The 23,026-nt window shown below is 38.0% G+C and overlaps 1 protein-coding gene across 1 annotated transcript in view; it reads left to right on the top strand.

The window, feature by feature from the left end:
• Positions 1-9,334: 9,334 nt before the first annotated feature.
• slc7a5 (solute carrier family 7 member 5) overlaps positions 9,335-23,026 on the top strand; it is a 29,236-nt gene continuing 15,544 nt past the window's right edge. Inside the window, exons 1-2 of the mRNA XM_042495874.1 lie at positions 9,335-10,197; positions 13,582-13,707. Coding sequence (XP_042351808.1) covers positions 9,615-10,197; positions 13,582-13,707 — 709 coding nt within the window. The 5' untranslated portion in view covers positions 9,335-9,614. The remainder of the gene's footprint in view (positions 10,198-13,581; positions 13,708-23,026) is intronic.

A 23,026-nucleotide genomic window follows, 5' to 3' on the forward strand; every position in this document is an offset into this window, starting at 1 on the left:
GGTCGTATCGCTGTTTTTGGTCTTGAAAATTTGCCTCAGTCTCATGGAAAAGTCATTGAAATTTATTGGTAAATGTTTGAAACCTGTCATTATTCTTCCAGCTCCTCTCTAAGCACGACCAAGGCCAAGAACAAATTTGAAAAAAAAAAAAAAAACAGTTGACCACTGCCTCTGTCTCAACCCCCACCTCATCCCCACTGATGCCTTTGAAGGCCCCTGCTCAGAGGAAATGTTTAGTGGCCCCCGCCCAGTCGCCTGGGGTCCTGAGGGCGGGTTGTTTACTCTCTTTTATACGCTGTAGCCACGGCCGGGTGTGATTTTGGTCTCCACCTGAATCAAACCAAAGACACGGCGATTGAAGGCGACCTCTGGGGGTGTTTATTGTGCTTGGCTGCGGGGGAATGGGGGTCTGAGTGTACCGGGACACACCAGTCTCGACTGGGCTTCCCCTGATTGTATGAATGGACAGACTGACTGGAGACCCCAAAGCTTTGAACTCTACGATGTGTGTAACTCTGAGCATGCACATGAGTCTGTGTAGGAGGCGAATGAGAAAGCATTTCATAACCGCTAAATATAATGTGACCTACATTTACGTGTTTTTGGTATGTTTAGTATGTGATCTACATAATATCTTAAAGAGAACATGTTGCAAGATATCAAAAAGCTGTGGTTGAGACATATTTATTTGTGGTCCACATCTCTCTCTGTCCTGATTTTTAGAAATTTAGTTTGAATGACAACTTATAAAATCTTACCTTGTTTTTCTTATCGTCAACAAATCTCACAGAAAGAAAACAATGCACGAGGCATGTAACCCTGTCTGTGGCACCCCAGAAAAACCTTTAAAGGTCATAAACATATAGTGATATTTTTGGAAAAAGGGTCTTCATAATTCCACAGAACAGCTCATCTTTGCAGTTTTAGCTGATGTTTCTTAAACAGGTGTAGTAATGTATTTGTTTGGGATGATTTTCAGCCACTTTTGGTGCTCCAGTGATTATTTACAGCGACAGGATGGTGTATATGGGGTTGAGTGAAAATAAACTACAGTGGATGTGTTCATGGTGGTGAAAGAGGTTCTTGTCACCCAATGCAAAGGTGTGGCTGGTTTATGTGCTTTAAAAGGAATGCTTCACCCCAAAATGTTCATTTATATATCCATCACTATTTCAGTGTTATGCTGAATTTGTGAAGAAAGCTTTTGTTTTTCTTGCAAGCCTCCATGTTGAAGGAACAATCCAAAAACTCAGAAAAGTTCTTGATGAACTGAAGTTATTTACTGTTTCAATTTTCTGACTGATTACACATTTGGTACAAAAATGTACCGTGTTAAAAAGTGCCATAAATATATGATATTAACTATTTTTTTCAACTTTCACTGCATTACATTTGTCAACCAACATCAGTCCTGATAATAACTACCAAATATTTATTCATTTTCAAGATTTTAACCCATTAAATACCTGTTTGTTCACATGATGCCACTGTTTTTTTTTTTTTTTAAATGAAATAGGGGTTATTTTCCATATAACTCATGATATTTATTGTTGTTGTTATTGTTTATCACAGTCTCGGATAGGTCAATGATTAGTGGCAATATTGATTTTTTGGTATTAATATTTTTTGTGTTATGTCAGTTTTAAAAAAAACTTCCCTCTTAACATGTTTGGAACACATGTTTTTAATTTTTCACTGCATTACATTTGTCAACCAGCATCAGTCCTGATAATAATAATATTCATTCATTTTTAGGATTTTAAAAAATACAGGTTACTTGTCCAATCTGATAAAAAAAAAAATAGTGGAATTAGTTTTAATGGGTTTCAGTGGTACAAAAAATAGTGTTAATAGGGAGGTTTTTTTTTATTATTATATTTTAACTGAGGCGGAAATCTAAAGGAGAAAAACAAAATAAACACCTTTGCCAAAATGTATACAATAACACAGCTAAAATGATCCAAATATAAAAGTTAAAAAAACAAAAAATGTGCCAATAGTTGCATAAGGGTTAAAAACAGAAAAACTATATCTGTATGTATATTTACATACACAAAAAAAAGACAGAAAGGGGGAAAAAAGAACATGGCCGCCTGTATTTATTTAAGCCGTAGGAGTATAGGGACGAGGAGTGGACAGAGGGAGAAGGTCTGGCTTTGTCCCTGTCATGTACATTGACCATCACTAAGCAGGTCTCTATTAACCCTCAACTTTTACAAACTGAAATTTCGTATATAAAATATGCCAAATGGAAACATGTCAATTTAAAAAAAAACTGCATAAGGTGGTATTTCAGGCGATTCAAACAGCCATATTTTGCAAAACTGCAATGCAAACAGTTTTTTGGCTTTTCTAGGTCACATGATGCCATGGTTACATGCTTGTCAGTAGGAACTGGCTTCCTCATGATGCAGCAGGAGCTACAAGAGCTGTTATTGCATCACATAACTCTTCAGAGTTAAGTGGATCATCAAGAAGTTTTGAATTCAAACCTCAGAAATCCCTCATATGTGGCCGCCTTTCCATTATAACTTATATAACACGCCTACGTCGCTGTTGATTGGGAATAATGACGGCTAGTGCGATGGCTGCAATAGAAATAAACCTGCTAATGTTTTGAACATCTATCGCCATGCTTTTTGTTATCACGAGAGGAGAAGTCGCATAACATTACTCGATGGAAACGCAGACATCTCACAATTGTGTTTTATCGACATTTTAAAAATATCGCTTCATTTTTTTGCAGATCTGTAATGGAAACCTGCCAAGTGAAGCAGAGAGATGAAAAGAAGATCAAGAAGGCAGGTTCTCATTAGAGAACTGGTCTTCCTGCTGTCCTTCTGTTCTCTTTTTGATGGGAATCGTTTTAGATCAACAACCAGAGAACCCCTCCAGTTCTGCATACAGGCAGAGATATAAACAGGAACATACAATGAGAGGCCCTTCTCCTTCTGAACCCGAAGCCAGCTGCTCTTCCTCCGGTTTACTCATCTCAGTGCTCTTCAGCCTCTCTGATGTATTTGTTTGGTCCCTCACATATTTTAGACAAAGGACTTCCACCCATGTGATCCATGTTTGGACTGAAATATTCGAGTCTAAACTGGTTTGCTTGAGTGCATTGTTGTACCTCTTTTAACAATATCACACGAGTTGCTTTCAATTCACTATATCAGTTTCATACACGATGCACAATTAGCAATAATTCCTGAGGAAATAATATACAAATGATAAACGCAACAACATAATAAACAATAAAATAATGACCTAAATATAAAATATTATTAGCCAAAATAGTAGCTTGTGCTATTTCTGCAGACAAAATGTTTGTTACAGGACTGTTTTTATTACATGACTGTAAAAAAAATATGATTTAGCAAAAGGATATTGGGGTTGAACTTATAACTGGCTTGATTAAATGCACAAGTCTGCCGTTATGTTGCAGTTTGTGGTCAGTGTCTTAATCCAACAGCCACCAGGGTTTCCCTGTTTAACTGTTTTTTTGGGGATGAAACTCTTTAAACTGGGGTAAAAGATACTCCAAATACAGTAAATCGAAATTAAGGAAAAATACAATGAACACTACACAATTCTTGCAATCTTTAAAGGGGGATTAAATAGAACATCAACTCTTCTAGCTTTTATATTCATGGTTTGCTAATTTAGTTTCATTTTGTTTTGTCTGGGAAAATATCATAGTGTTATGGAAACTGTAGTGTTTTAGGAAATGTGGTATTTTGGAAAATATTTTAGTGATTTGGGAAATGTAGTGTTTTGACCCTCAGGGCCACTGTAGTCATGGTGCTGTGCAGGCAGCTGAAAACAGCTATTTGTGGAAACAAGGTTGAACCAAAAGAGTTGCAGGTCGTAAAATCAGAAGCTAAAGGCACTGAAACGCTGAGGCTGAGGGGGCTGCAGAGCTGGGTGATCATTTTCTGTTTGCTTGTGACTACGAGCGTCTCCTCACACCATACACATAGTAATTTGATCCGTTCCTAATCTAAAAATAAGGGTTGATGCGTTTTTAAAGCACTTACTGTTAAGAAAAAGCATGTTAAACTAATTTTTAAAAGCAAAGGCTTCACTCTCAGCATCTAAGCAATACTAAAAAGTCCTTGTGCTGTTGCCAAGTGTTGTGTTGGCTGGATAGATTGTTTATATGTTTGCATTTTTGATGATTTCAGCAGTCAGCCTACATGCAGATTCCCTGGTACTGAAGCTGGAAACAGTGGATGTTAATACAGCTGCCAGGACCGGACCTCTCCCACGCCCACATCACACAGTCAGGGCTTTTTTTACGGACCTTTTCACATCACTGCAGCGTTCCCTCTCATTTCTGCAAAGCTGGGCTCTTGCAGAGAGTCCCCTGAGAAGAATTTGAACTTACATAAGTCACTGTTATGTTCATTATGAGACATTATTAACATAAAGGATCAGAACTCGCAGGCTGTTCGCTGCAGTTCACAGTGAGCCAGCGGGTCAGACCCTGTGTGAAAACTGCTGGATAGTTTATGCACCATCTGCAGTTCTGTTCGAAACTGAGTGATTGAGAAAGATACATCAATCTTAAAATCATAATGCGAGCATGCCGTAATGTGTGGCAGCATCATGGCTGCCAATCATCTTCAGCTAAACCAAATGCTGATATGAAAGTGTTTCGTAATGATGTTTACACACCAGAGCCTTATCAATGCACTTGGTACACATAAATACATATACATACATATTTAACTTGCACCCATGGGCCAAATCTGGCCCATAGAGGGTGCCAGGTCCAGAATTTCCTAGGATCCTTGAAATGTCCTAAAATCCTAAAAACTCTTATGTAAGTGTGGCCCCCAAACAAAGCAAGTTGAGTATCTCTGCAACACTTGTAAGTTGGATGAATTCATTGCTAGTTTGAATCTTTAATTGGGTTTATTGACAACAACCAAAATATAATATCTTTAAGATCAAACACCTCTTTAGATTCAGGATCAAAATGGAGGCAATATTCAAGCCCACCACAACACTGATTTTTCCCATGCTGGAAAATGCCATAAACTGATAGCATGATTTATTAAAATCAATTGAAATATTATAAATGTGTACTGATTCACAAACTACAGAAAAGAGTGATTGTAACATTAGACTTCACATAGCAGGACTATGACAAATGCAGTTAAAATTGGTGTGTAGAAATTGGGCTGTGGTAGGTGCGACGAACATCAAACTGCTGTGTATGAAATTATATTTTAAAGTCAGCCTCCGACTGTGACCGAAAGAAAAGCTCCTTCATTTATTCCCATGTCTCTTGGGGGTCTGTGGGAGCTGTTGTACAGGTTTGAAAAGATAGACAGTTAGACAAGTCGGGGACGACAGACATGGATTTAGGTATATTTGTGTCTCTTGATCTGCGGCTGAGCCCGACATGAAAGTCCTGCATTCTTCAGGCTTTGTGTGGACGGATAGAGACAATATCAGGACGCTGCTTTAGGCTGGCCAAGACATGTGGACTGTGTCCACCAAGTCTGAGCAAAGGAAATTGTCTGTCTGTGGCTTGCGTGTGTGTGTCACTGGATCATAATAATAATAATAATAATAATAATAATAATAATAATAATAATAATAATAATAATAGCCCATATAATATGAGTAAATACGATTCGAAGAATTTTAGCAGTAAATACACAAATGATAGTACTATCAAGATAGAATAAAATAATAAATAAAAAAAAAATAAATAAAAATTTAACAATGTAAAAAATATATATAATAAAAAATAATTAAAAAATAAATAAAATAAAAAAATAAAAAAATAATTAAATTAAAATAAAAAAAATTAAAATAAAATTACAAGAAAAAATAAAATGGATGAATTAAAATAGGTGACATGTTAACTGCCAAGGGTCCTGCTAACACCAGGCATATTTACATTTGTATTTTATACTAATATCCATTAATACATTCCTTTTAAATTAACATAAAATTAATAAATAATAAATCACACACAAGCAAGTCTATAAAAATGAATTTTAAGAAGTAATTTTAAAAGATGTTGCTGATTCTGAGAGCATTATTGGATGTGCTTGTAGTGAGAACACAGCTCAGACTTGTGTCTCACAGGGGGGGTTTTCATAGTCCACCTCAACAGGCCTACGAGCCTATTCTTGTTCATATGAAATCCTCCAGGCGCAACAGTACTGAGTTTAAACCCCATGTGGTCCACGGTGGTTGGCTAATGTTTGATGTGTGTGTGTATCAGTTGGTGATCTTAAGGGAGTGGCACGGAGGCGATGTGTGAGTCAGCTGTCAGAGGCAAATTATTGCAAGTCTGTTTCCCACTAACCCTGTGAAACCTGGATCTACATCAGCTTTCTTGCCTTTCACATTTCACATCATTTAGACCTTTAAAACCTGAGCAAATTGGTTTGATTTCTTTCGAAAATATTGATAAGAAGCAATGTGCATCTTGGCATGAAATGATCTGAAAAATGAACAAGAAATAAGTAAAAGTTATAAGAAAAATGTCCTATAAAGAGAGACAGAAAAATACTAAAAATGTGTTAAAAATTTATTTTTTTTAAGAAAAAAGGGAAAATGTAAAGAGAACTGAATATATATAGTTATTATAATTACACATTTAAAATCATGTTTCAGAAATATATTTATTTATTTTTTTTAGCACTTTTAAAGGTATTTTTGTTTTTTTTTTTTGTCTTTTTCTTTTCTTTTTTTGTTAATTTTCAGACCATTTTCCTGTAAATTTTAACTAATCTCTTGCTATTTTTTTTTCAGATAATTTCTTACAAAGTCTCCCTTCTTCTGTTCTTGAAATAAATCAGGCCAATTTTCAGGTCTTAAAGGGTTACACTCAGCCAGAACATTAAACTCACCATACCGCATCTAAAGTTTAAAACTCTGGCACTAAAGGCAGAGCTGGATCCAACTACGCACACACAACCCTGCCCGAAAGTCAGCCCACTCCTTTCCTGCGAAGCCGCCTTCACTGTTCTCGTCACAGATCTGGGGCATCTGATGGGTGAATGAAGCCTGCGATCAGTGTCATCGAAACTTGTCTGGTTCTTTACACGCATCATATTTCTGTTCTTTGTCAAACATAATCGCGCTACTTTGTTGCCAAAATTCTGCAGAATTTGAACAGGAAGTCTATTGTGACATCCACTGTACAAGAAAGGTTTAGAGTTTATTGCTAAAAGAGGAAATCTACAAAATATTTTAAAAAATCATAAAATAATTATTTCTAGGTATGATGACAGAGAGAAAATCCACAAAATGTTGCTGACATTGTGTTGTCGTTTTTGTCTTTCAGAGGCTTTTGGCCCACTTTTACATTTAGCGTGAAGTTTGTGTTCTCCTATGAATTAATCAAATTCCTGAAATTCAGTTTGATTTTTAGTTTTGGTGTGCCAGTAGAGCAGAGCGGTGTACACGGCTCTGTAGCAGATGAGCGTGTGTGTGTGTGTGTGTGTTTGTGTGTAGGGGGTTGTTTTGGTGCGTCTGTTCCACGTCGCTGCAACACACTGTCACTCTGAACTCGTCACATGGTGCCGCTCTGTCAGGACCTTCCACGTCCACCTAGTTTTAGGGAAACACTGAAGTGTGGTATGGTCTGTTGGATCCGTGATGTCGGATAGAAATCATAACGAAAGGAACAATGCTTAAAAAAAACAGTGTGCTAAATAAATACGAGAATTTCCATAAAAAAGGATGTTATTTCACTTTCAACGTTTGCATAGCAATCCAGTGATGCAAATCGGCTGCTGCAGCTTGAAACTTTACACTGCTTAAAATAATGAGTCACACTCTTTGCTTGACTCTCATGATGCTGAGCGAAGGAAATTAGGTGGTGAAATGATTTAAAGAGGATGGACCGGATCCATAAATGACACAAGATGTTGCAGATTCCCATTCTTACTGGGTGTCGACTCCCCACAGGCTATTTCCAGAGTCCCTCTCAGAGATAACAACGTCATAAATCCGGCTCAGCTGGTTTGGGTGTCTGGCCGGAGAAAAAATGGATAGACTCCACATTGTTCACTGATTCTAACTCCTGTTCTGTGGTGCTTAACTAGGTACATTTACTTAAGTACTGTACTTAACTACAAAATTGAGGTACTTTTCTTCAGTATTCTTTTCATGCCACTTTATATTTTTCCCCCACTACATTAGAGAGGGAAACATTGCACTTTCAATGTCAAGACATTTATCTGAATGCTTTAGTTATTTAACAATCTTGACAAATTAAGATTTTTGCATAAATGTTTTTTTAAGAGTTTATAAAATATGATGTTTTGCAAAAAAATAAATTACCAAACAGGTTGTAAATGAACAGCTACAACCATTAGTTGATTTGCCAATTATTTTTCATTTTTTTTAAAATAATTTTGACTTTTTTTGGTGTTAATTTCTTTTTATTTGATGTGTATGTGTTTTTTTTTTTTTTTTTTTTTTTTTTAATCTTTTTATAATAAAAAAGAGTTTTTGGCTGGTTTTTCCATTTTAAAAAACAATGTGAGGTTATTTTGTATGTTTTTTATAATGTAGAGGTTATGGGTGGGTTTTTTTTTTTTTTTTTTAAATTTTGAATAATTAAGAGTTTTTTGAAGGTTTTTTTTTGTTAAAAAATATTTTGAGGTTTTTGGATGTTTATTACTATTATTATTTTAATATTGGGGACATTTTTTTTCTATTTCCTTTCATAATTTAGAGTTTCTTAGGTGTTTTCTCAATTTTTAAAAAATAAATTTGAGGTGTGAGGGTGATTTCTTTTGATAATCAAATGGTTTTTTAAATAATAATTTGTTTGGGTGTTGTTTTTTATGTTATTTTGAGATGTACGTGGATGTTTTTTTTTTTCTTAATAATTTTAAGTTTGAGACATGTTCTCCCAACGTTTTAAAAAGGTTTAAGGTGTTTTTATTATGTTAAAAAATATATAAAATAAGAGTTTTATGTTTTTTTGTTTATTTATTTTTTATTTTGAAGGGTTTGGGTGGGGTTTTTTTTTGGGTTTTTTTCAATTTTCCAATAATTTTTAGTTTAGTGGGTGTTTGTTTGTGTTTTCTGGACTTTTCTGGATTTCTGGATACTTTAGGTCACATTTTCAGTGCAAGACTTTTACTTGTGACAAAGTATTTTAACAGGGTGGTAACTGTATTTATACGTAAGGATGTGCGTACTTCTTCCTTTCACAGGTTGCATGTAGCGATGACTGGGGGCCCTCATGTGGGGTCCCTCAGACCCAGATTAGGAGGGGCTGTGGATGAGGTGTGTTTAGGGAGGAGCAGTACCGCCCTCCGCCGCTGGAGGACGGAAAAGGGCCACAGTGATGCCGGTTTTGTTTGAGGACACGCCGAGCTGAAAGCAGGGGCCGGCCTTGACGGAGGAGAGGAGGGCCATCATGCCGATTTCCACGGTGTCTTTGTACGCTGACAGAGTAGAGATACGAGAAAGCACGCTGCTCTGAGTCACTCCAAAATACACACACGCACACCGCGGACTCCTCGTGGCTGAGCCCGGCCGGCATCACACCGCACACCGGACCGACAGGACGAAGACACTGGCGACAGAGAGCGGGAAGCTTTGAGAGGGGAAGAAGAAAGAGGAAACTCAGTATGTCAGGGTTAAAAAAGAGAAACTCAAACTCGTCGGCGGACAGGGAGGAGGACAAGCAGGTCACGGAGAGGATGCTGTCCCGGGGGCGGCGCGGGGATAAGGGGGACTTCAACCAGACACCGGGGAGCGACCCCGGCGGCCGCGCCGTCGGAGGAGAGGCAGCGGGGGAGGGGGTCGTCCTGAAAAGGACCATCACCCTGCTCAACGGCGTGGCCATCATCGTGGGCACCATCATCGGCTCCGGCATCTTCGTCACCCCGACCGGCGTGGTGAAGGAGGCCGGCTCGGTGGGTCTGTCCCTGGTGGTGTGGGCGGTCTGCGGGGTGTTCTCCACGGTGGGAGCGCTGTGCTACGCGGAGCTGGGGACCACCATCACCAAGTCCGGTGGGGACTACGCCTACATCCTGGAGGTGTACGGCTCCCTGCCGGCTTTCCTCAAACTCTGGATCGAGCTGCTCATCATCCGGCCGTCCTCGCAGTACATCGTCGCCTACGTGTTCGCCACCTACCTCCTGAAGCCCATTTTCCCCGTGTGCCCGGTGCCCGAGACCGGGGCCAAGCTCGTGGCCTGCCTCTGCATCCGTGAGTACCCGAATCGAGCCGAGCTGCACGGGGATGATGCAATTTTGTGGGTCGCTGTGTTGTTTGTTGTGTTTCAATTGCAGGAATGTAAAAGTGTTAAGTTACACTTCCGTCTTGTATTTGACGGAGATAAATGAACCGACCTGCTGAGTCCACTCACATACAAAACCTACAGTTAGCGCGAGCCGCTTCAATGCCATGTCTCCACGTGTGCCATTGAACCACACGCGCACACATTAAAAACACATCTTCGCGCGCAGCATCAAACGGGAGTGGTGAAAAATGCCGCGTTATTACATCAGCTCTCGTGAAGGACGCTCGCGAGCATCACTTGCTAATATTAACATAAAGTGGCACCCAATTTAATTTTCTTATTTTTAAAACGTGTGCTTTGACAGACAAAGCAAAGGCAGGAACTTTGGGAATAATAAAAAACAAACATGCCAAACAGAGAGTCAAACAAAAAGAACAAATTAAGTTAACAAAAGGTCAACAAGAATAAATCAAATAAGAGTAATTAAAAAAGGATGTATTCAGAGTACTACTAATACTTTAATTAGGTTATATCAAGAAAAATTACATTAAACCTGAAGGCTGAGCATTCTTGTTTTTATTTGACTATTTTCTATGACCCAATGGTGATGAAATTTAAATGCTTATCTTTCTTTAAGTTTATTTTCTCCATATCTTTTATTCCAGACTGCAGGCTCCATATAAAAAAAAAGACAAAACATCACATGCAATAGAGACTTCACAAGCACAGCATAAAATAATGGTTTAAAAATCAGTCAATATTTATATATACTAATGTCTCTCAGAGAGACAACTATACCAGAGTGTCCACCGCTAAGAATGATAATGTGTACTGGTATACCTTATGTTGGATAGAACTAGTATTATTTCATTCTCAGAGTTTTGTTTAACTCACTTTCAAAACATAAATTCAATTAAATTTTTTTGTTCGTCACAGAGTGCAATGTGTGTTGCAGCAAGTGTAAAAACTTTGGAAACACACAAACAAAAATGACACAGAAACACACAACAGTTGACATTAATCTGTGCACAGGGTGACAGCAGATTCATGGTTGTCCACCACAGCTCCACAGGGCCTGAAATAATTAGACAAGCATTAAATATGACGAACGTCTCCTAATAAGCTTTTGATAATTACTTGAAACCTTTTTACACTTTTTTTTTCAAAGAAATCAAGCCAGTTTGTTTCAAAGGATTAAACAACCTGTGAAAAGCGTCTGGGCGCAGCACAGGGAAACTGATGATGTTGATCCAGGTTTCGAAGGGTAAACAGGTGAACTCAAGTTCAACAAGGAAAAGCCATTTTTTGCTCATTATCAGCGGGGGTAGTTTGACTTCCTGTTACCTGCAGGCTTCTAAATTATAACATTACACCTTTCTCTGCTCTAAGTTTTAGAATAACTTGATATTAATTAGATATTTAAAACAAGACAATTTATTACTTGTTATTATTACCCCCCACACACACATACCATCTCACCTCCACACACTGCATCTCTATCTGAATACATGATTACACACCACAATGTGCACGCATGCATGTTGGTATGTGTGTGAGTGCATGTGGTGCCGCCTAGTAACCCTAGTACCTAATCTTCAGATTGACTGAAGGCTAAATCCTGACTGAGACCACATGACAAAGCCGTAGACTGAGAGGCTCAGTTATCTGTGTGTGTTTGTGTGTGTGTGTGTGTGTGTGTGTGTGTGTGCACGCTTCACTGCGCGTGTGCATGCCTGCCGTGTAAGCAGTGGGGTGGTCAGGGTCATTGTGGGGCTGGGAGCCAAATCTGCACACACACACACACACACACACAAACACATACAGACATGCACACACACATACATCCACAGCTCTATAGGTCTATTTTGGCGAGAGCTACTCTTCCAGTTGACCTGTTTCTGTGGGAATTTGTGTAATTGAGATCACGGTGTTACTGTGTTCATTCGTGCATACATGTACGCGCACATATATGCCCTTTTGTGTGTGTGTGTGTGTATTTGGACGCTGGCTTCTGTGTGTGTTTAAGTAAGTGTGTGTCCGTCCCTGTACTGTACTCGCGCTCCCTCCTGCTTTGTCTTGGTCCCTTTAACACAGAGCCTCATTGTGCTCTGCCTCGATTTTCTGTTGTGGCCCCGACCTGATTGACGAGCTTTGAAGGGACCTGCTGCTTTAGTTAATCACTTTTAATGGCGTCCAAGGTTAGAGGCGACCTTAACAACCCTGTGAGTGTGTGTGTGTGTGTGTGTAGGAGGGGGTGGTTACTATAATGTTACATTTGGGGGTAAGAAGAGGGGTATAGTGGGAAGCATTTTTTATTCCAGCAGGAATTAGTCTCTGTGAATTCTTCCCCAGCTCCCAGCATGCTTTGAGAGCCACAAATACACACATATGCATGCACACTCACACACTTTACTTCATTACCTCAAATTTGGGTAATATATCAGAGAGGGGTTCAGGAAAACATTGTTTAACCCTTTGAGACCTGAGAAGATTGGCTTGATTTCTTGGGAAGAACATGGGAATGAACATGAACATGGGAAGAAGAAACAAACGAAGAAATGACCCAAAAATGAGCAAGAAATTTGGGAAAAAAAAGGACAACAAAATTCCCTGAAAGTTATTGAAAAAAATAGATAAAAAAATAAAAATACAAAAAATGACAAAGAAAAGGTACACAAAAATTATAATTATTCTGTAAAATAATTTTATATGTGTAATAATCCCCTAGACATTTTCTCCTAGTTATTAAAAAAATCTTGTATTTGTATTTTCTATTCTTCTTTTCTATTTTTAAATATTTAAGGGTTTGATTTCCCCCCCTCCTATTTTCTTTATAATTTAGATTTTTTGAAGTGTTTCAATTTAAACAAATAATCTTGAGCTTTGGGTGTTTTTTTTTTCTTTTTTCATAATTAAGAGATATATTAAATAATGTTCTAAATCTACTAATTTCTCGCAATTTGTGGAACATTTCTTACAAATTTTCTCACTGTCTTTTTCCCCTTGTTTTTCAAAGAAATTGCATCTTTTATTCTGGGTTTAAATACTCGTGAAAGGCGTTTGAAAGCAGCACAAGAAAAGTGATGCTGCTGCAGTTTCAATGGGTTGAAGCTGTTTTGTATCCAAAACACCAGCAGAAAGTTGGTTCTTTGTGTGCCCTTAAAGAAATCTTTTCTTTCACAGTATCCAACAGACTGAGTGAAGATGCCGTGGTGGAATTTATTGTGCACATTTTGAGTTAAATTGTGTTAGAGGCTCTTTCATGAGAGAAACCAAAGAGCTGCTTCCTAAGGATGCCGCCACTTAGTCTTTCTCTCTCTTACGCTCTGTTTTTGTCTCTCTCTCTGCAGTCTTGTTGACCTTTGTGAACTGCTACAGTGTGAAGGCGGCCACCAGAGTGCAGGACTTCTTTGCCGCAGCCAAGCTCCTGGCACTCGGGCTCATCATCATCATCGGCTTCGTGAAGATCGGCCAAGGTACTTCACACGAGAGCATGCACGTACAGACACACAGATGCACAAGCACACGCATTCTCGAGTTTCCATCCGAAGGCCACGAGCGTCTTTTTATGGCCACTTCGCTCACCACGAGTGACCGATAAGCAACCAGAAATATCATAAAATAAAATAATCATGCTTATTTCAGTATCATTCAAAAATTTTTTTCGCAAGATATGTTAAAACTTAACATGTTTAAAATTAATTTAAAAAGGTTATAATTAAAAACATAAGTTTGATATAAATATTGTTCATATTGCTCAGTTCTTCAGGCATGCGACCTAAAAACAATTTATTCTCTTTAGTGAGGTTTGATTTCTGCACTTTAACGTCTGGCAAGCTGATCTTACTTAAACAGTTGTAGTAAACGGATTGCTTTAAAAAAGGTACTTTAGCATAACTAAAACTTAACTTATAACTTAAGTTATATTTACTTCCTTTTCGAGGCAATCGGATTTCAGATGTTTTAAAATTAAGATTCATTTGTCAGGTTTTACAGTGTGTATGCTGCATTTTATCATAAAACTAAAAAACTTTTATCATAAAAATAAAATCCGACAAGTTGATTTTACTTAAAAAAAATCTAGGAAACAAATTGCCTTGAAAAATGTAAAATACAACTATTTTCTTTACTTTATACCTAGTTGTTAAGGTCACTTAAAATTTAGTTATATTTACCTATATTTACCTTTTATGAAGTTTTTGGTTAAATACTAATCAATCACATATGTATTTTCTTAAACATGTTAACAAAACAGAGCTTGTTGATCTCCTGACTTCATCATTGGCAAAATGCTCTTTGTAATGATTAAGTTAAGTCAGACTAACTTGTTTTACTGAAGTTGCGAATACTTAAGAAGAACAAGGTAATTTCATGTGTCATTTTTAAGTTGCAACAGTTTAACAAAATTAAGTAAACGCAGCTAAATTTTTAGTAACCTGAACAGTTAGTTATGCAGAAAACATAAATTAAGATTTGCAATTATTTTCCATTTTCGGTCGGTTTCAAAGAGTATTGTAAGTCGAATTGTCAGATCTTTGAGTGTATCACGTGTTATATCAAAGCTCCCTCGTGGAGTAACCTTCTTTGCACACAGTTCGTTGTTTGTTCACACAGATGCCACATAAATGACAGTTGGTTTAAAACACACACAGCAGCAGATTTAACAATTCATGCCGGGAGCATACGGTGCAGTCTGTGCCACGCGACCCGAAACAGGAAATGGTTGATTTGACTTGAGCAGCTGTGTTTTCTATAAAGTCTTTCCTGCTGTGCGTGCTCATATCCTCCTCTGACAGAGACACTCGGACAGCGACACGCTCGGTGGGGGAACCCTGCCCTGAAATTATTATTTCATTAAAGCATCAATTTGTCACTTAGTGGGAAATGATGTCTGCTGAAGCTAATTTAACCCTTTGAAACCTGAGCAAATTGGTTTGATTTCTGTAAAAGGTAATGAGCCAGTGAAGAAAACATGACTCAAAAATTAGCAAGAAATCACTAAGAAGTTAAAAGAAAATTTCCTGAAAATAAGCAAAGAAAGAAAAGTTTCAAAAAAACGAAAACAATCAAGGAAATAACACAAAAAGTTTTTAAATAAAAAAGAAATACATGTGTATATTTTTGTTCTATAACAATTTTTAAAATATATTTATAATATTATAGCAGTTGTTTTCTGGACATTTTTTTATCTTATTATATTTTGTTTTATTTTATCTTATTTTATTTTATTTTTGATAATTTTCTTATTATCCTCCCTCTTTTGTTACAAATTTTCAGGTCATTTTCTTGTCACCTTTTTCTAATTTCTCACAGTTTGTGGGACATCTCTTGCTGTTCATTTCCTTTTTTCCCTATGTTTTTTTTTTTTTTTTAAATTTAATTTTAAATCTAACCAGTTCGCTCAGGTTTCAACAATCGTCTCATATGCAAAACACAATTGCTTTTCTGTGAAAGATAACACTTTTCAAATTTTTCCTTAGCTTTAGCTGAGGAGATTTTGGGTAATCTAGGAGGCTACAATGATGCTTTTTTCCTCTGTTTAAACCTGTCAGCACAAGTCTGTTTCAGTGCTTCTGACACGATATCTGAATCAAATTCGGGCAGTGTAATCCCATGCTAGCTGAAGTTAATCTCAACCAGGCCTGTTGTCTTTGCCTGATGTGGGCAGGTTATCTGTGGAGGCTGGGTATGCGGTGTTTAGCTCCCTGGAGTCGGGCCGACCCTTGTTAAGGCCGCAGGATGTTGTGAAGTGCAGCCAAAGACGGGAGAAGAGACCACAAAGATCTGCTAATTAGCTGCGAGACATCTGAGTCACACAAACACTTAAAGTCTGTTTGATCAAACAAAGACTTGAGTCCTTTTCACCATAAATCATCAGGTTTTTTTTTTTAAAAAGATAACATTGTTATGACTAATACAGACAGGAAGGGAGCTCTGGGAATCAAACTCTGCCCCCTTTAGGCAGGCAGTGCAACTCTTAACCTAGATTTTGGGGTTCATTTGGGTCTGCGTCACAGAAACCAGACTACCATTATTTCTAGTCATCAATGCGGAAGGTGCCAATACCTGTTCGCTTTGTTTGCAGTCACAAAAAAACTTTTACCAGGTAACTTTAGGCTTCTTTCCGTCCTGCTGTGTGTGTTTGTGTGTTTGTGCGCGCGTGCATTTGTGTGTGTGTTTGTGTGTTTGTGCGCGCGTGCGTGTGTGTGTGTGTGTGTGTGTGTGTGTGCTGCCAAGCTGTCGTGCCTCTGTGGCTGGCTCTCTTCCTGTCTGCAGAGAAGCTGCCGGCTGCTGCACTACCAAAAACAAGGACACGGGGAAACTCAATAAAAGTGAAGTCAACAAGTATGTCTGTTGAATGTGAATAAGTGAGCTTGAGATGCAGACCGAGTCTTGCAGATTGGGTACAGTAAATGTTGTTACAGACCCAAAAAGAAAAGAAAAACAAGAAAAAAAAAATGCAAAAGGTTTTCTTCAAAAAAAAAATTGGGAAAAAATGTTTTCTTTAAAAATTGCCAAAAAACCAAAATGTAGTCTTTAAAAATCATCAAAAATATTTTTAAAAAGCCAGACTGTTTACCTCAAAAATCGCCAATAATTTAAAAAAAAAGGCAAAAATTTTTCTCTAAAAATTGCCAAATTTTTAAAAAAAATTTTCTTAAAGCATGCCTTGGTGGCGGTTAAAAAACAAAACAAAATATAGCCATTTACAGTTGTGGGCCCCTCCATTAAGCTGAAATAAAAGAACATATGTCACCTTTTATTGCTTAAATATTATTTGACATGCTTCCCCCTTTTTGCACCACCTATTCGTCTCTCATAAATAACGAAGAGTCCATTAGTTATATTTAAAATTCAGTTCTATCCTGTGCTCAATCCATTATTTTCTTAACAATACATATTTTAAAAAGCATCAGATAGCAATGAAAAAGATCCGATAAGGAGTATCACTGGTCGTATCAGAGAGTGTGTGGTCTTTAAACTTTGCCGCGGCATCATGGAAAAGTCTTTGGTAAAAAGAAAGATGACCGAAGGAAAACGTTCGCACAGACTGAGGGGTGACTGTGAGGAGCAGCTGAGCACATCAGTAACCTTTCTCAGCTGAGTGTTTCCTTCCTGCGTGTCTGGAGCACCGAACTCACCTATGACCTCTGACCCTCGGCCCTCACACCTGACGTTAACCCTCGCCAAGCTGTGAGACACTTGACAGTCTCACTTTCACTCAAACTGCGACATCAAACCTGCAGTTTAAAGGTTAAAGCCTCTGAAACAAAAAACAAAAATGTCTAAAGTTGGAAATAAACCAAATACAGTTTAGATGTCTTATTGTTTTTATCATGATTTATCCACATGTGATTTATACATTCAGCGATTGTCAGCTCGCTCTGTTTTACCGTCATTGCTGTGCCCATTTCCTGCCTCAGAACTTTAATTAACGTCTGCATCTTCATTCAGAAGCAGGTCAGCTTTCTGTACTCTGTTACCTCCTGGCAGCATTAAAAGTTTATGATGTCTTTCTTTTCTGAAACCTGCTGATATTTTGTTAAAATGTGCGACTGTAAAAAGCCCACACACAGACTTCAAAGAACGAGAGGCAACAAAGGCCTCACACGATGTCAAAAAGATGAAAAGTCGAAGGATATTTACAATAACACAAACCGTTACAAACCGTTATAGCTCAATGGCTAAAAAAATAAAATTGAATAAAATATATATGAATATATAATATAAAAATAAACTTTACCCAATGTAAAATGTTTATTTGGATCTTGCTCCCTCTTGATTTTAGTTTTTTGTTTCTCTTCTTATGCACCGAGCATAACAGCTCCATACATGTTTTTAGGATTTTAAAACATCTATAGTATCTTAGCACATTTTTTTGCACTTTAGGACATTTCTAGGATTTTAGGAAGTTTCTAGGATTTGGGGTGTTTCTAGGATTTTAGGTAGTTTCTGTGATTTTAGGAGATTTCCAGGTCTTCTGGACATTTCTAGGATTTTAGGATGTTTTTGTAGGATTTTAGGACATTTTCAGGACTTTTGGACATTTCTAGGAATTTAGTACATTCCTCGGCTTTAAGGATTTTTCTAGCATTTTAAGACATGTCTACGACTTTACAGTGTTTCTAGGATTTCAGGACATTTCTAGAATTTCAGGACGTTTCTTGAATTTTAGGACATTTCTTGGATTTTAGGACATTAGGGGCTAAGCTAGGGGTGCAGGGAATCCTCCACTGGCACTTTTTTATTTATCTGTTTCATGCTGTGAGTTAGAAAATGATTGAAGGACCACCAGGCAGCATATCGGGGACCATATTTGGCCCGAGGACCATAAGTTGAGTTTCACTGACCTAGGACAACAGATGCTCGCTGACGCTCGGCGTTGACCAATGGCCGACTGTTAACTAAGTGTGTCAGGGCCTTGAGCCCAACGTTAACCTTGATGCTGGCGTTGAAATATACCTTTCTATGTTACATTACATTTACTCAGCCGGCGCTATCATAAAAAAAGTCTTTTATGCCACCAAGACTGAACAAATCTAGACCCATTTCTTTTTGTCTGTAAGGGTTATAAGACGAAAAATGGAGGTTCTTGAATAAAAGGCCCACATTGAGCTCAGTACCTCATCACACACACACACACACATAGTGGGTTTTGGAGGTCAGAGTTCACAGGTCACAAATCAGCTGACTGTCTGCTGCGTAAACACGACCTCACAACTGAGTGGGGTGTTTCAGAAGAGGAGCTAAAAAAGAGACGGAGTTTAGAGAGGAAAGCTGGGGGGTTTGTGGCGGCTGGTTGTAATAAAAAAACTTAAAAAAAAAAAAAAACTTCAAAGAATATCTGCTGTAACTAGTTATTTAAGCAGAGTCCCATCAAATAAAAAATTTAAAAAATTACTGTTGTTTGTCAGGACATTAAAGCAGATTATCTTTTTTTAATTTTAGTGGCAGATGAGTGATTTAGTCGTTGTTTGTTGGAGTGAGGTGAGCTAAGAGGATGTGAAGTTTGGAAGTTACCCTGATGTTAGACAGAGCGGCCCGGTAAACGCAGTGGGTGGTCCGAACATAATGATAGTAGAGCAGCTCTGAGTAGTTACACTTTCTGTTATTCAGCGCTGCAAAACACGCTATCGGTGAGGCCAAAGTTATGAGATGGAATCAAACAGAGCTGACTTTGCATGTTGATGTTTTTTTAATCCATTAATGCTAAAGATAAACAATATTGCCCTTACAGACCAGAGAAAAAAGTCATATTTTGTTTAAAATGTACCTTATATCTAATGTCGGAGGCCTTAACTCACATCACGGTGGACTGATGCAGTTTAGTGATGCAATCTAATTTAGAAGTAAAATAGGATTAGTTTTAATTGGGTTTTGATTGCATTTGATTCAGGGTTTATACAGTCATGGAAAAACCTGGAAAAATCATGGAACATGCTTATAGCAAATTTTAGGCCTGGAAAAGTTGTGGAAAATTGAATATACCTTGAACAAATCAAATGTTCATTTTTCCAAAATGCCAGATGGCCAGAATTTAAAGAATCCAATGATAATTTCTGTGTTTACAGTGTCTGGCTATAATAAGTGGGGTATTTTTTGAAGATTTTCAAAGAAAAAAATATTTTCTTTAAAGTTTAAAAAAAAAGAAAACATGCCTTTTGAAAGCCACGGGCCCATGAGTTTGGAAAATGTAAAGAAAAAAAAAAAAATCAATTGCCATCTCTTTTGAACCCTGTCATGAACCCTGTCGATTAATTTACAGTCAAATTCAGGCCAATTTACACCACATCAGTGGCATTTTTTGGCTTTTTGTTGCCATGTTTTAGGCAGGTTAATAATTTTAAGAAGTTAGTTCCTAAGCTTTTACAATAAAGGAAATAGACCTTGGTGATAATTTGCTGATTTTTGTTAAATTGAGTCCTTAATGTTTTTGAAACGGTCGTATGAAATCTGTGCTTCTGAGCTTCCTGTGTGTCTAAAACCCAAAGTTATTGCTAATTTTCTCATGATGACTCACTAGTAACTTCAATTTTTTATAACAAAACTATTTTCAGTTTTTCCTTAATCCCATCTCGACTGAACAACACGCCCGAACTTTAAACGATCCTCCTCCAGCTCTTTCCTCAGAAGAAGCAGAAACTGAATCCGCCCTTCAATCTTTGAGTCATTTTAATCCACATAAACTGAACGCAAACGCGGCCCGTCCTAATACCTGTTTATATTTGTCGCTGGAGCGTGAAGACTAACTCGACTCATTTGTAATTCTAGTCCTATACCGCGCTGTTTCAAAAGCGAGCTTGTCTAATCTCTTCATTCCTAAATCTTGAACACTCATCTTTTTCATCACGGTGCCTCTAATCACTGTTTGTCTGAGATAATGAGATTACGTAGATTTCGACAAAAGACAGGATGCGTGGCTGTGATTACATCAACACGCTCAGCTGACGGCGCCTCGTCACTGCAGCCCTCTGTGGCTGCTGTTTGGCAGTTACAGGAGCGTAAGTGATTTATAGGTCTGTATTAAGAGGGTGAAATTATTGTTTAAGCAGCTGATTCAGAAAGAAACTGAGAAAAAAACAAAGAAAAGATATAATACAGGATGTTTACTAGTCATTAAATCTCTGAAATAAATGAATCGTTTGAGGAGGTTGATTCCAGACTGGAAAAGTTTTATTCAATGGGTTACTTTACAGAAATCATCCAATTTAAATTTAAAAAAAAAGTCTTTCCTTTCCTTTGCATTTTGAAAAAAATCTGCGTTCATATGATAAAATTGTGAAAACTATCCTTGTATAAAAAGATTAGCAAAAACAGCCGAAAACACTGTAGTGTGCATGCCGGGCCAGTAGTTGGCGGTGTTAGATGAACGCCACAAGTGCGACCGTGACGTTACGTTCTCACGGGATTACACAGCGACACGGGGTCGCATTTTCTTAAGATTACTCTCAGTTTCAAAAGTTTGTGTTTTCAGGCCCCCAAAACGCTGTTGTCGTGTGAATGAAAGGCCAAAAACAAAAGTTTAACGTTTCATGCAAGTACGTCAGACCTGCAAAATGACCATTACCTTCTCAATTTACACGATCATGTAGACAAACAGTAGTTTCTGTCGAGTCGCCATGGTGACGGGAGTTTGTCAAAGATAAACCAAACTGACGCCACACACACTCTGCTCATTCTGATCCATCCTAAACTTACTGCGTCGGCGTGAGTGTGTGTGGATGGAGCTCTGCTGCGGCTCATAAGGTCAGAGTCTGCTGCTGTCTCAGATTAGAGAACAGAGTAATCTGATTAGCTGCAGTAAAACCTGCTTTCTCAATCTGACACCTGCCAGCACTGTTTGGAAGTGAAACACTCGCAGAGAATGATCTCCGTCTGACCGGCCACCGAACTCCCCTCCGATTTTTTATTATTCATCTGGCCGACACTCACACGGTTTATTTAATAAAACACACAATTAGCGTACAGACCCGTTTTTGGTTTTGCGCTTTTGTGTCACACAGCAGCGCTCCTCGAGGTGTTCATGAATGAAAGGCGTGTGTTTGCGCAGTGGGAGGTTCCCAAAACAGTCTTAGCAAATAGTTTTTTTTTCCTGAAGCGTGGAGAGCTCAGTTTTAGAGTAGGTCTAATCTGTGTAATTCCTCGGCCTTTTCCTGATCCACAGCCTCTTTGTTTGCATTCTTCCGAATGCGTTAGACTGAACTTAATCCACATAAAGGGAGTTTTCTTGTCAGAGTTCACCGTGTACCTTTGAAACATGAACTGTAGTAATTTGTATTTCTACCTGCCGCCCTTCATTTTTACAGCATGTGGGGAATCGGAGCAATAAGTGATCCTTTAAACTGTTTTGTTAGCTCAGAACCAGCGATCACTGTGCAACAAGTCAAATAACAAAACCTTTCTTATCCTCAAAACTGTGCGTGACTTTTGTTTAGGTTCTGCACTTTCCACACTTTCATGATAACATGTCTTTAAGTGAGATCATGAGGAGAATTTCAGTTTTGAGTGACTGTTTAAAGGTCCAGTGTGCAGAATTTAGGACAGAAAGGGAATATAATACTTATTGTTATGTTTTTATGAGTGTATAATCACTTGAGACTGAGAATAGTTGTGTTTTTGTTACTTTAAAATGAGCCGTTTATATCTACATACTGAGCAGGTCCTTTTCCATTAAGTCCGCCATGTTGTTTCTACAATAGCCCAGAATGGACAAAATCCTGCACACTCGAGCAGGGATACTCAAAATGACAGGAGGCCAGGGGACAGTCGCAGCCCCATACATGTTTCTAGGATTTTAGGACATTTTTAGGATTTGTGGTCATTTCAAGGATTTTAGGATTTTTTTTTTTTAGGATTTTAGGACATTAGGAGCTTAGCCTGGACCTCGGTCGGGTAGTTCGGGGGATCAACAATCTCTGTTTAGATGCTGTTTTATTCATTCTGGCGCCTTATATATACTGAAAGTACAACAACAATTCCCAGTGTAAATCACCTTATTTCTGTTGTGAATTAAAAATAACAGTTGGGGGGGTTTAGTATCATTACACTAGACTTTTTAAAGAGTAGATCTGAAATTTGGGGAATTATGCTTGTTTGTTTTCTCTCAGGGGGTCTGATAAGATCGACACCACTCTCATGTTTGTGCGCTAGGAAGTAGGAAGCGAGAGCCACAAGCTAATTAGCAAATGGTTAAAAAATACACCCACCAACACTAAAGCTCACTCATTATCGTAACTTATCTTGTCTGTTTTATCTCTACACAAACAAGAGAGGTAAAAACTACAGTTCGTGGTT

Source organism: Plectropomus leopardus, chromosome 11, assembly GCF_008729295.1.
Source record: "Plectropomus leopardus isolate mb chromosome 11, YSFRI_Pleo_2.0, whole genome shotgun sequence".
NCBI lineage: Eukaryota > Metazoa > Chordata > Actinopteri > Perciformes > Serranidae > Plectropomus > Plectropomus leopardus.